General features: G+C 30.3%; 1 protein-coding gene across 1 annotated transcript; it reads left to right on the top strand.

Moving 5' to 3' along the window:
* Positions 1-8,479: 8,479 nt before the first annotated feature.
* Positions 8,480-10,390, top strand: PG994_009782 (uncharacterized protein; the record flags this gene model as incomplete). Its single annotated transcript, XM_066861191.1, has 1 exon — positions 8,480-10,390. One exon carries the CDS (start codon positions 8,480-8,482, stop codon positions 10,388-10,390), a length of 1,911 nt encoding a protein of 636 aa, XP_066713361.1.
* Between the last annotated feature and the right edge of the window lie 4,004 nt (positions 10,391-14,394).

The following is a 14,394-nucleotide window of genomic DNA, read 5'->3' as shown; positions in this document are numbered from 1 at the left end:
TAGTTTATATTTAACTCTAAACTATATTATAAGCGACTTTTAGAATTTAACGGTGAATAGTTTGTTTTTATTAGAGATAATCGTTTCGGGTAGCCCGTACTGGCTAACGATCGTTCGAAGGAATATATACGCTAAATCGTTAGTATCGCTTAATTTCTTATATAGTAAGAAATAGGTATACTTCGTGAATTTATTCGTAATTATTAAGATACTATCGTAATCGGTTTTAATTAAGGGTTTTTTTAATAAGGGTAGTTTAATAACGAAATTAAGTATAATGGTTTTCTATACTTTATTTAGTAGTAGGATCAGTTATAGCTCTCCGTACGGCCGGTATCGGGTAGCTTTTACTTTGCTGTAGAGGTTATATTCGCCGATTACCTTGGCCACGATTAGCTTGAAGTTTTTATAATCGAATTACTTAGTAATCCTTTTTTAGGTTTTAAATATCCCTTAGTATTCGTGTATAAGATATTTATAGAATTTTTTAATAAAGTTTTCGTGATACCGCTTAGGGATATAGATTTTATTTCGGTAAAAGGTGAGACCGCCGCGGTCTTCGAGGCGATTTTTAAAGTAGTTTATAAGGTCGGGGGTTTAGTTAAATTATTAGAACTTAGTGACCTAATTATTATTATATTAAACGTAGTTTATAACGTTTAGTTATTTTAATAATATAAGGTTGCCGTTTTAGTTATAAATAAGGATAGTTCGTATTTTAAGCGGGACCTCTTCTTAATAATTCAGTCGTCGGCTTAATACATTAACGCGACCGTTCTCGTTATTTTTTTAATAAATAATAATAAGGTTAAATTTTAATAAGAATTCAAACTATTATATTTATTATTTATTTAATTTCTTAATAATAATAAACGTTATAAAGTTTTTATAATTAATATAAATTTTAATTAGTTTTATTATTTCGTTAAAATAATATTTCTATTTTTTATAAGTTTTAATAATAGTTATTAATTTTTTATTATAAATTTAATAATTAAATTCTAATTCGTTAAACTTTTTTAAAAAAAAATACGACCGGGTATAATTTTCCGTTATTATTTTATTAATTAAATTATTTTTTAATCGTATAGTTCGATACGTTAGTTTTAATTTTAAAAGGTTTAGATAAGTTTATTACGTAAAATATTAATTTATTAAAAATTCGTTTTTTAATATCGTAAAAGGCTTTATTTTTTATTTATTTATTAGAATAATTTATCCTTTTTTATTAAGTTTATTAAAAATATCGCTATCCTATTAAATCCGGGGACGAAAATCCGGTAATAATTAATTAATTTTAAAAAGGATCTAATTTCTATAACGCTTATAAGTGTAAGTTATTTTCTAATTATTAAGATTTTCGAAGGTTTTATTCAAATTTCGCTCGGAGATATTACATATTTTATAAAAGTAACGGATCATTAATAAAATTTGTTCTTTTTTAGGTTAATTAATAAATTAGCGTTTTATAACTTTTAAAATATTAGCTTTATATACTTTTAATATTATTCGTCATTCTCGGAATAAATAAAGATATTATTAAGGTATATTATAATAAACTTATCGAGGTATTTTTATAAAATATAATTAATTATAAATTAAAAACTAATTAATATATTAATTAAATTAAACGGTATAACTTAATATTCGAAATAGTTATACTTAGTTCGGAACGTGGTTTTTTATTCTTTTCTTTTTTTAATTCGGATTAAGTTATATATATTAAAAAGGTAGAGTATTATAAAAATTTTAACGTGTAATAATTTATTTCGTAAATCGCCGATTAAAGGTAAGAGGTACCGGTTTTTAATAATAATTTCGTTAAGCTTTTAGTAATTAATATATATACGCTATTTAGGTCTCCCGTTTTTACTCTTTTTAAGAACGAAGAGGATGGGGAAGCCTGCTAGTGATATAAATGGTCGGATAACTCTTTTCTCGAGATTTTCCGTAATATACTCTTTTAAGGCTTGTTTGTATTCCCGGTTAAGTTTATATATAGGTATAAATAAGGGTTCCTTTTTATCCTTAAAAGGTATCTCGTGATCTTACTGTGTATAAAGCGGTAAACCTATTTCTAGTTTCTTATTAAAAAGGGCTTCGAATTACCGATACTTTTTTAATACGGTCGTTATAATATTCGGTTTAAATTTTTTAATAATAATATATATTTTAAAAACTTTAAATTTATTAAGAGGTCGCTTTTTAAACCGTTATTTATTAATTAAACCTTTTTTTAATATATTTTATTAAAGTTAGTTTATTTTTTAATTAATTCTAAAATTATTTACTTATAATTAAAGTATTTTTAAAATTATATTGTATTTTATAATATTTATAATATTATACGTAATTCGTTTATAACGTTTTTTAATATTAATTAAAAAGTTCGCGACTTTTTTCCGTACCTCTTTATTATTATAAATTATAAATCCTTTATTAATAATTTTAAATCGGTATAAAACGTTTTTCTTTTATTATTCGAGTTTAAGGTAATTAATGATTTATAATGAAATATAGTTTTTTTACGCTCCGTTATTAAGTAGCGTTCTAATATAAACTCTTTTTATATTTATTATTAATATAATATATTTATAGATAACTCGATTATCCGTTATTTAGTATAGGGACCTATCTTAGTCCGCTTATTATCGTTTTTTTATAATAAACGGCGTCCGTTTTCTAAACGCTACTCTTATAAGTAATTAATAATTTCTTATGATTAATCCTTATATTATTGCTATTACTCTTTTTATTTTTTATAAGGCGTTTTTTAGTATATTAATAGGAGTGTTTTTACGCTCTCCCCTATACGAAATACTGTCTTTAATACTTAAGATCCGGGTTTTTTAAATAATTCGAAAATTTATTAAATTCGTGGTAATTTATAAATATTTTATAAGTTTTTTAATATATTAAAAAGGTCCTCTTATTAAATATATATTTACGTATTTTAAAAGCGTTAAGCGTTCTCTTTTAAATATTTATAAGCTCGCGATTTTTCTTAAGCGTATTTAAAGTATTAGTCCTCGAAATACTCCTTCTAATTTTATCCTTTTAAATAATATTATCGTAACTACCGTAAATCTTCTTATACTAATAAGTACGCGCGTCGTTTATTAAGGGTTAACGTTTAAATTTTTTTAATAATATAGTTTAGGTATAGTTACATAATAAATCGTTTACTAATCTTTCGAAAAAACTATTGGTACTCGAGTTTTTCCGCGAGGTATTTTATATAAACGTTATATACGTACGAAATTTATAAAAATATAAAATATTTTTCGTATATAAAAGAAATTCGTAAGTCGTTCTTTACGGCGTAATTATTATAAATTCTTTAATTAAACCAGGCCGTAATAAGTATTTAGTGTAAATATTTAAAATCGGGGTAAGAAATATTAAGGATAATTAATTATTTATTAGTTTTTAAATTTTTAAACTTAACGATCTCGTATATTAATTCGTTTATAAATATACTTACTAAATAACCGTAATTTATAAATTATTTTAACTAGCTCGTAATATTATTTATTAAATTATTATTTTCGTTATAAAAAAGGGGTTATTTTTTCGTATTATTACGATACTTCGGCTATAGTCCTTCTTACTTTTCGGAGCTTTAAAGAATTATTCGGTACCTTCTTTATTCACTAAATAAAAGGTATACCTATTATTATAACAGGCTATTTAGGATAAGTTACCGTATTTAATAATAACGTTATTATTTTTAATAATTATTATAAAAGTATTTTTTATTTTAATAATATTAATATATAATTTTTTTAAGACTTATTAAAAGTTTTTTTTTAATACTTAATATTTTTAAACGTAATATCCTAGTTTTTAATAATTATAATAAATATTGCGTAACTTTTTATTTTATTTATTATATTTAATAATATTAAAGTTTATAAGTTTATTATAATAACTATACGCCGTAATATTTTTAAACGGTATATAATTATATTAATATAATCGCCCCGTATTAATTTAAATTTAATTAATTTATTATTAAAATCCGCCCTATTTTTCACAACGCCGCTTATATATATAAATATTAATTTTAATAATAAATTTTATATATAAAAAAAAATTATTAAAAACGTTAAGCTAGCTAAGTTTATCTTTAATATTATTTTTTAATTCTTAATAATATATCATAATCTTTATAAATTCGGTATAGTTTAGTTAAGTTATAATACGCCGGAACTCGGCCGTATAAAACGCGGTTAATCCTTTTTACTTAAGGGTCTTAAGTTCCCTCTCCACCTATCGCTTTTTATCGGGGTCTTAAAAAAATAACTTAAAGGCTTATTCGAAGCCGTTATAGCTTTTAAAAATACGTTATACCTTTATGCGGTATAGTTTAACTTATTAGTCGTTTTTTACAAGTTCGTTTAAATAAGGTTCGAACTAAGCGAATACTTTATTTTTAAAAAACGAAGCGGCGTAAATAACTTATTAAGTAACGTTTTAAAACGTTTTTTTTATAAAATTATTAATAAGTTTTAATTTAAATAAAAAAACCTCGGAAGTTTCCGCTTATTCCGTTAAAAAAGGTTAACGTATTAATTTTTATACCCTTTTTTAATATAATAAAGGTTTAAATAATATTAATAACTATATAAAAGAGGCGTACCTCCTTGCGTAATTTATTAATATTTTAAAGTATTTATTTTAAAATGCTTTTAATTAAGAGCTCGTTACGTTCTTTTTTAAACTTAACGTAATAATATTAATAATTAATACTCTTTTATTCGAATTCTTTAATTCGCTTAATTAACGTTTATTAAATAAACCCGTTATTACTATTATTATTATTAATATCTATAACAGGGTCCCGCTAAAAGGTACTAAAAGTGGCGGCAGGAGTCTTTCTTTATCGGATAGTATTATTAAGGCTAAGTATAAATATAGTTCTTATAATACTATTATTTAAAAGTTTAAATAATAACTCGTAAAAATAAAAGTAATTAAAATATAATAAACATTATCTAAGTTTTAAAAAAAACCTAATAAAATATATTAAGGTTTATATTAATAATATAAAAAAGTATTTAAATATATAATAAAAGTCGCTTTTATTAATATAATAAGTAATAATTTTATAAAAACGAAAGTAATTAAGATATATAAATTTAAAGGTATTTATAATAGTTTTATTAAAGCTGTTTATTTTATTAATAAATTAAAATTAATATTTAAATTAATTATTAAAATAAAGAATATTTATATAAAATATATAAAAAGAACGTTCGTTATTATATATTTAATCCCTCTTTTATTAATTTATTATCGTTTAATAATCTCTCTTAATTACGCTTTATATTATTTAGTGATCTCGCTTAATTACGCTTTACACTACTTAGTAATCTCTCTTAATTACGCTCTACGGTACTTAGTGATCTCGCCTAAGCGTTTACCGTATTACGTAATTTATTAGCGATCGCCGTTACTTTACAGGCGTATTCGTCTTATTACCGGGCGTGGCGGTATTATTACTCGTTATCGAGGAAGGTTTAGCTTTATATTAGTATAGCTAGCAGTGCGGTCCGTGACTGTAGTATCGTAGCCTGTTCGGGGCATGGTAGTTCCGTGCCGGTAGGTGGGGTCTTTTGGCCGCATGGTTAGGTCGGGTTGTAATAATAAGCCGCCGAGAAGCATAATATCCTTAAAATAATAGAATAAGTATTTCTAAGCTTTAATAATAACGGAAGAGTTTTAGATCGTAACTTAATACTTTACGTAATATAATTTAAGCTACTTACCGGCGTACGTTATTTTTTAAATATTCGCTTAACGAATTTTTTAAATTAATAAAATTAATATAATACTCGGTAAATATTAAGTTAAAAGATTTATTACTTATTATTTGTTTATTAGTATTATTTTTTTTAAAAGGATAAATTTTTTAAGGCTTAACGTAACTTCCGTAGAGAAAATTATCGAGTTTTTCGAGCGGCTTAATAATCTTATTTTAAAATCGATCCCTTCGAAGTTTCGGTTTAATATCGATAAGATTAGTAATTAACTCGGCTATAAAACGAATATAATAATTATTAAACTTATTAAAATAAAGAGAATATTAGTTATAGATTCTTTTAACTAAAAATAAGCTTTTATAGTCGAATATAATAACGCTTTAGGCCGAGCCTTGCCTCCTCTTATTATATTTAAGGGTTAATAGGTCCAGTAGTAATAGTTTCCAGAGGAGGAGGACTCGCTAACGAATGCCATAGAGGATTAAGTCTTTACGATATTCCCTAAAGGCTGGACTAATAAGGAGCTAGCTTTAGTGTAGCTAAATGAGGTCTTTATCCCTTATATAAAGCGTGAAAACGAGGACTAATAGCGGCTTATTATCCTAGATGGCTACGCTAGCTACGTAAACGAGAACTTTATTATAACGTGTTTAAAGTATAAGATATAGCTTTTTTTTTCCGACACACTCGTTACACCTATTATAACCCCTAGATTTTAATTTTTTTAATATATTAAAAAATAACTCTATGTTATATAAGGCTTAATAATATAAATATAAGTAAGAGACTTTTTTTAATATTACGAGCTAATTAAAAAGTTTATTTTTCGGCCGTATATAATAGTGTTACGACCTGACCTGATTATGCGGCCAAGACCTATAAAGCACCGGCCCGGATTTATAATGCCCCGCTTAGGCTACGGCGTCACAGCTACCGACCGCGTTACTAGCTATATTAATACGAACTCCCCTATATTATAAAAGCGCGCGATAACTACGATAATAGAATCCTGGACAGCAGCAGGCTAGATACAACCTAAAGAAGTAATAAAGATAACGTTATGTAATAGATTATTAGGATTATTAGGGACAGCTAGGTGAGCTCATAATCCGACTAATAACGAGGATTACTAAAATTATTAAAATATGAGGGTAAGCTAAGTAATTTTATAGATTAGTAAAAGAAGAGACTAGATATATAACGACGAACGCTCCCTACGTATTTTATATAAATATTCTTTACTTTAGTAATTAATTTAAATATTAATCTAATTTATTAATAAGGTAAACAGTTTTAACGACTCTATTATAAATATTTTCAAGTTTACGCACCTTAGTTATCTTCGTTTTTATAAACTATTACTTATTATATCGATAAAAGCGGACTTTTATCGCACGTTTAAATACTTTCTCGTATTATTAATATAAACCTTAGTACGTCTTACTAAGTTTTTTTTAAAACCCGGATAGCGTTTATTATAAATAACTAGCGGCTAAGCCGTAACTAGTATATTCCCCTCGCGATATTAATAAGTCTTTTAATAGCCGAAATTAGAGGATAAAAAACTAAGTAAAGATAAGACTATTTAAGCCTCCTCTTAACGTTTTTAATAAATAATTCTCCTCTATAGCGTTATTAATACCTACGATTAGCCGCTAAATTAAAAAGTTAACGAATACGCTTAATAATAATAATATTATTTTCGATAGCGCGACGCGCCGGGTTTTATTCCGGAAGTTCTAAAAGAGTTTAAATACTTTAAACGGCTAGATCGGTTAATTAGAACACGAGAAGTTAGTTTTAAAAAGTAATTTAGAAAAAGAAAGAGGTAAAAAGAGGAAAAGAGTAATATTTAACCTTAATTAAAAGTTTACGCGTATACGAGATATTATAGTAATTAAAAGGGAAATAAATAGCGTTACACCGGAACCCTAAGCTGTTACTCCTTTATTATCGACGCCGGAAGCCGTTATAATTAAATCTAACTCTAAATCTGAGATTAAAAGTGTTATAAAAGCGTTTCGAGACTAAAATAATGTTTTTAAGATTTTATATTAATTTTTAATTAAATTATTCGTATTATTATTATATAATATTATTGTTAGTTTTTGGGGTCGCCGTTGTATAGGGTGACCGTAGCACCGTTAGCTGGCTTAGTAACAACCAACCAGCGTACCGCTGGTTGGTTGGTTGGTTGAACGGCAACACTGTCCTTATCCCAGTGTTTCTTTCTACTTACCCTAGTATTTATTCCTCCTTATTCCATCCAGTATCTCAGGAGGCCTAAATGCACGGATTGCTCTATAGTCACATGTGCTCCCTCCTAAGACACACAGTTAATTTCCTAGAAGAACAATGCTTACGCCGAGAATCGATAGGTGCTCTTCTTTGGTACGATCGCGTCCGGAAACCAAGTAATCAAGGATGGGCCAACGCGCGACAGATACAGCCAGGAGCTGGGAGGTGCTCTGTGCTTCGAGATGGAGGCCGCCGGGCTGATGAACAGCTTTCCCTGCCTGGTGGTCCGCGGGATCTGCGACTATGCGGACGCGCACAAGAATAAGCGGTGGCAGCCGTACGCGGCGGCAACGGCGGCAGCCTATACCAAAGAGCTGCTATCTATCATTGCACCGCTGGCAACAGGCGATTTGGATGGGCCTGAGAATTGTAAGCTAGCGATGCGAGATCTAGAAAGCCATGTTTAATGAAGAGTAATGTTTCTTAGCTCGTCGGAAACCACATTTCCTCGTCCCGTTAGCCTGAACGAGAACTTTGTGGGCTGGGAAGGCATGCTTAGCCAGCTTTTGGAGAGGCTGCCTCCGAATACTCAGCCAAATGCGTGCCAGCGGACGGTCATCGAGGGTCTCGGCGGCATCGGAAAGACGCAGGTGGCCATCGAGGCGGCCTACCGTTTCCGTGAGTCGCATCCCGACTGCTCCGTTTTCTGGGTCCTGGCCGTAGACATGACCATGTTCGAAGGTGCCTACCGGGAGATCGGCCGAGCTCTGGAGATAGAGGGAATCGAGCACGATAAAGCGGACGTCAAGGCGCTCGTAAAGAAGTCTCTGGATCGAGATGAGGCAGGGCCTTGGCTTCTCATCGTCGACAACGCCGATGATATGCTTCTGCTGAACGAGGGGCAACTGATGTCTCATCTGCCCTTCAGCCGAGATGGCTCAATCCTTTTTACGACCCGGAACCACCACGTAGCGGCCCGGGTCGAGGCTCGGCAGGGTGTGCACAGGCTGGATCAACTGAGCGACTCCGAGTCCGAGCGGCTACTGCACCGGGGCCTCCAACCAAGCCAGATAGACGACGCTCAGAGTACGACCGAGCTGCTGAAATACCTCGTCCATCTGCCTTTAGCGATCAGGCAGGCCTCGGCCTATATGGCGTGTCGAATGAACGTGACAATCGAAAATTATCTCGGATACTGCACATCTAGTAACCAGATAATGGTAAAGATGCTTAGCAAGGACTTTGACGATCAAGACCGATACGAAGAGATCCGGAACCCAGTAGCTACAACATGGCTCATCTCCTTTGAGCAAATCTCGCGGGACGATCCGCTCGCAGCGGGCTTTCTTGGGTTTATTTGCTACTTCGAAGAAAAGGACATCCCTGTATCTTTATTGCCTACCGGAGCAGACGAGGTACAGAGGGACGAGGAAATAAGCACATTGAGGGCGTATGTATTTATCTTGGATCGTGGAACACCCGATCGGTTTGATGTCCACCGGCTTGCGCATCTTGTCATGCGAAATTGGGTTAGAACCCAGGGAAAGCAAAGTCAGCAAGTAACGGTCATAATACAGCAACTATCCAAGGAATTTCCACCCCCGAAACACGAGAACCGAAGCAAATGGGCTTTGTACTTGCCCCATGTGCAAGCGGTGTTACCGCTAATGGACGAATGCAGCGAGAGGGAGAGGTTCGTTCCGTCGCAGTCTAACGTTGCATATTGCTACTTCTTGCTTGGAAAATACTCGAAGGCAGAGCAGATCTTTATGGAGGTCCTGGAAGTGATGAATATAACTATAGGCCATGGGCATATTGGTACGCTCCGCACGATGCAGAACCTGGCTTGCGTACTTAGTGAGCAGGGGAAATACTCGGAGGCGGAGTTTCAATATCGGGAAATATTCGAAATGAGGAAGATATTGCAAGGCCACGAGCATTCCGACACAATCGACAGTATGAACAATCTGGTTGCTGTGCTTTCCGGCCAAGGGAAGAACTCGGAGGTTGAGACGATATCTTGGCAGGCACTGGCGCTGCGCGAAACGGTACTGGGCCACGACCATCCCGATACATGGCATAGTATGCATAGCCTGGCACTCATGCTCAGTGATCAGGGGAAGTACTCAGAGGCGGAGCAGATGCATCGGGAAATATTGGCTCTGAGGGAGGCGAGGCTGGGCTACAAGCACCCCTTCGCACTCTACAGCAGAGGTTCCCACGCCCTTGAGCTCAGTCACCAAGGAAAACAAGAAGCGGCAACACAGCAACAGCCCAAAGCACTTAAGGGTTTTAAAAAAGTATTGGGAGAGGAGCATCGCCGCACACTCGACTGCATGTACAACCTGGCATTATACCTCTATAATGTTACAGTGCGTTTGGACTAACCACTGCGCCACAAAGCAAAAGCTTCGGAAATGACTGGACGGTCATTTCTGTCCAATTCTACGCCGAAAGTGCTACCCCGCGGGGGACCAACCCGCCGATCGTAACATATAACCAAGGAAAATACGAAGCGGCAGAACAGCAGTTACGCCAAGCACTTGAGGGTTATAGAAAGGTTTTGGGAGGGGAGCATCCTCTCACACTCCTCAATATGTACGGCCTGGCAGTCGTGCTCAATGAGCTAGGAAGATATGAAGAGGCGGTACAGCAGCAGCGCGAAGCACTTGAGAGCCATAAAAAGGTATTAGGAGAGGAGCATCCTGACACACTCAATAACATGAACCACCTGGAATTCATGCTCGAGAACATGGGGATGTACAGCGAATTAGATAAAACAAATTAGTAAACACCAAGGCCAAGGGGATGCAAATAAATCTTGCTGGCTGAGATGGCATATTTCCTGTCCGTGAGCAGTGCCTGAACACCTTAGAGTTTATTAAACCCGCTCTCAAGAAGGGCTAGTTAGTAAATGGCGAGTAGGAGACCGTATATTTAAATATATATAACGTGGTTTACCACTGAATCGGCTATATTACTAAGTCGGCCACTCTTTTCACATCTTACTATTTCTATATAAACTAATTTAATCTTAACGCTTTAAATTAATTTTATATCCTTTTTATATGTTTATGTATTATAACTTATTTCGCCGTAAATATTATAGCGCCTTTTACTAGTCGCCCTCCGATTTAATAAACCCCTCGTTCCGTATTTATTAGTCGCTAAACGCTTCCTTTTTACTTTCTCGTCTTATAACTTTTAAGATTTTTATATAATAAAGGCTTTTTTTTAATTAAACGCGCGATTTTTTAATTCTCCAGCGCTTAAAAAGTATTAAATTAATTTTTTATAAAAGTTATTTTATATATTTCTTTACTATTTAATTTATAATATTTAAGATTAATATCGCAGAGCTTTTTTAATAAAAATAAAGTATTTAATCGTTTATTAAACATTAAACGACGTTTAAAGGTTATAGGTAATAGTCGTCCTCGAACGCGACGAGTTAAGTATAAGGGTTTAAAAACTTATATTTAACTTATTAATTATTTTATTTACCTAGTAAATTATTAAATGAAATGTGTTAAATTTAAATTTAATGTTATTTTTTATAAAAATAATAAAATATACGGCTTTAAAAGCGATAAAAACCTTTAATTTCATAGTATAATTTATTAACGCTTTAATAAATAGCTCGATTTTTTTTAAATAAGCACGCTTTAATAGCGAATCAAGTGCTATATTTAAAGGTTAAAATAGGTAAAAAAAATAAGGAGGTATATTAAGCGTAATAATGCCGTTATTTTTATAATATTCCTCAAATTTAGCCGAAATATAGCTTTTATAACCGTTAAAGATTAAGAGGCCATAAGGGCTTTTCGTCCGCATGGTAATATATTTATTAAAGTATCGAATTTAATTTAAGCTTGTTTCGTTATTAGTTTAGCCGTTAAAAGTCGGCTTAATTACTTAATCGCTCGATAGATCGTATTCGCGAGACTAGTTTACGAGGTAATATTAGTTTTAAACGATTAAAAACGGCGGAATATATTAGCTTTATAAATTAATATATTTAATAGCCGTTAATTATTTTTAATTAATAAGCTAAATTAATTTCGTTTTTTTATAACGATCGGCGCGTATTACGACGAGTATTAACTCGATTATAGTTATTATAAAGCCGGTTTCGTTAAAATTTTATATATTTTCGTTTAAATTATTATATTTAGTTTTAATATTTATAATTAATATAAACTAGCCGGAAATAATACTTATATTTTTATAAAAAGCCTTTTAATAATCGTATTAACGGTTTATTTAAGTTTTAAAGTTTAAGTTACGATTAATAAAGCGTTTAACTTAGTACTTATTAACGTGGTTATCGCCGCGCGACTTTAAAAAGAAATTAACTATATCTCTTATAATATTAATATTAAAAGGTGTCCCTTAAATATTTAAATTAATTATATAATTACGAAGCCCCTCTTTTTTAATTAGATTTAATTTATGTTATAAATGTCGGATTTCGCGTCGAGGTTCGATAACGCGGAGTCGGTCGCTTAAAGTAGCTCGGGGGACGTCGTATACTTTCGTAGCAGCTTTTTAATTAATTCGATTCGAACCTTTTCGCGTCATTTAAATTACTAAAACAATACGATCTTTTTTTAATTAAATCGGTATTATAATTATAAAGATATTACCTATTAAAGTTTAATTATATAAATTAAAAAAGTGGCCGATTTAATAATATAATCGACTTAGTGCTAAATTACGTTAATTAAAATAAAGAAAGTTTAAAATTAAAGTTTTATTTAAACTTACCTCGATAATATTTATATTTAATCTTAAGTTAAATTAAAAATAAAGGTTATTTATTATAATTAATACATTTTAATCGATTTATTTATAAAGGTATTTAATACGCGTTATTTCGATATATTAATATAATTAAATCACTTACTTTATTAGATAATATAGTTTTAATTATTATATATAATTATTTTTCATAAATTAAATTAGCGTTTTTAATTTATTAAAAGCGGCGTAATTAGCTTTTTAAATAAACTAAAATAAACTATTAATACGGTCGCTTTAATTAATCGCGATTATAATAATATAAAGTTTATTAATAAGCTTTTTTTATATTAATTCTCGTAATAGGTTTTAATTAAAGTATTATATTTATTAATTAAAAGAGATTAAGTAAAGCTTTTATTATTAAGTTTAAAATATAATCGAAGTCACGCTTTTATTAATAAAGTTTATCGCTATATTTATATTAATAACATTATTAAAAGTAAAGTATTTTATTTTATTATTAATCTTATATTTATTAAATAAATTTATTATTATAGCGTTAACTGTAACTTTATTATAATTATTCTTTATTTTAAATATATTAAAGGGATTATAAAAGAAATAAGTTAACTTATATACGATACGTACTTTATAAATGAATTAAATATATAAATAAATTAAACACTTTCGCTATAATTTATTTAAATGATTTTTATACCTGATTTCTTTTATAATATAATATAGTCGGTATTTAAGAAGAGAAGTAAATGTTTCTAGCTCTTTAAGCGTTTTAAAATAACTTAAAATTAAGTTTCCGGCGTATAGCTTTAATATATAAAGTTTTTTATATAACCCTTTATAACCGACGGCTTGGTTTCTTTATAAAACGCGAAATCTTTACGAAATCTCGGAAATTAATGGATTTAAAAAAGGGCGATTATAAGATATATAATTAATTTAAATTCGCGATCGCTTCTTTCTCGGTTTAACGATATAAAAGATATAGCGAATTAATTATTCCGTTAACGCGACGCGAGACGTGTCGGTATTAATTAGGTTTTAAACTTCGTACGATAATAATTAAACCTCCGAACGCGTTTTAATTAAAAAATCGATTATTAAAGCGTCTTTTATAAAGATCTCGACGCGTATTAAGCGTAATTTACCTTCGTACGAAATATAATTAATAAATATAGGATTTAAAAGGATATTTATAACTTCGATAAGACCGGCTTTTTTATAAGCTAAATCTCGTTTAAAATAGTCGTTATAACTTTCGATTAATATAAGAGGCCTAGGGTAGTTTAATAAAAGAACCGGGAATAGGTTATAATTATTTAAGGCGTCGGATTATATAGTTACGCCATCCCTTTATATATTATATTTATTAAGAAAACGTCCCCTTTTTTTTAATACGAAAATAACTTATTACTAAAGGATTAAGTAATCGCAATTACTAAAAACGGCTAAATTATAAAAGAAAAAAACGAGGACTAAATTCGATATTTCGATAAGTATACGAAATCTCGTATAAAAAATATTTATCGCTTATTAGTCTTTAATAGTTATAAGAGTTATTATTCGATAAATTTTAAGCTTTATTATAAAAAAAGCTCAATTATTATGTTTTACATATTTTATTTATTTA

The sequence above is a fragment of the Apiospora phragmitis genome (genome assembly GCF_038363925.1).
Source record: "Apiospora phragmitis strain CBS 135458 chromosome Unknown utg000009l:1.0-1189150.0:1.0-1190623.0, whole genome shotgun sequence".
NCBI lineage: Eukaryota > Fungi > Ascomycota > Sordariomycetes > Amphisphaeriales > Apiosporaceae > Apiospora > Apiospora phragmitis.
Note: the sequence above shows the minus strand (reverse complement) of the source record. Positions and strands in the feature narration are given on the sequence as shown.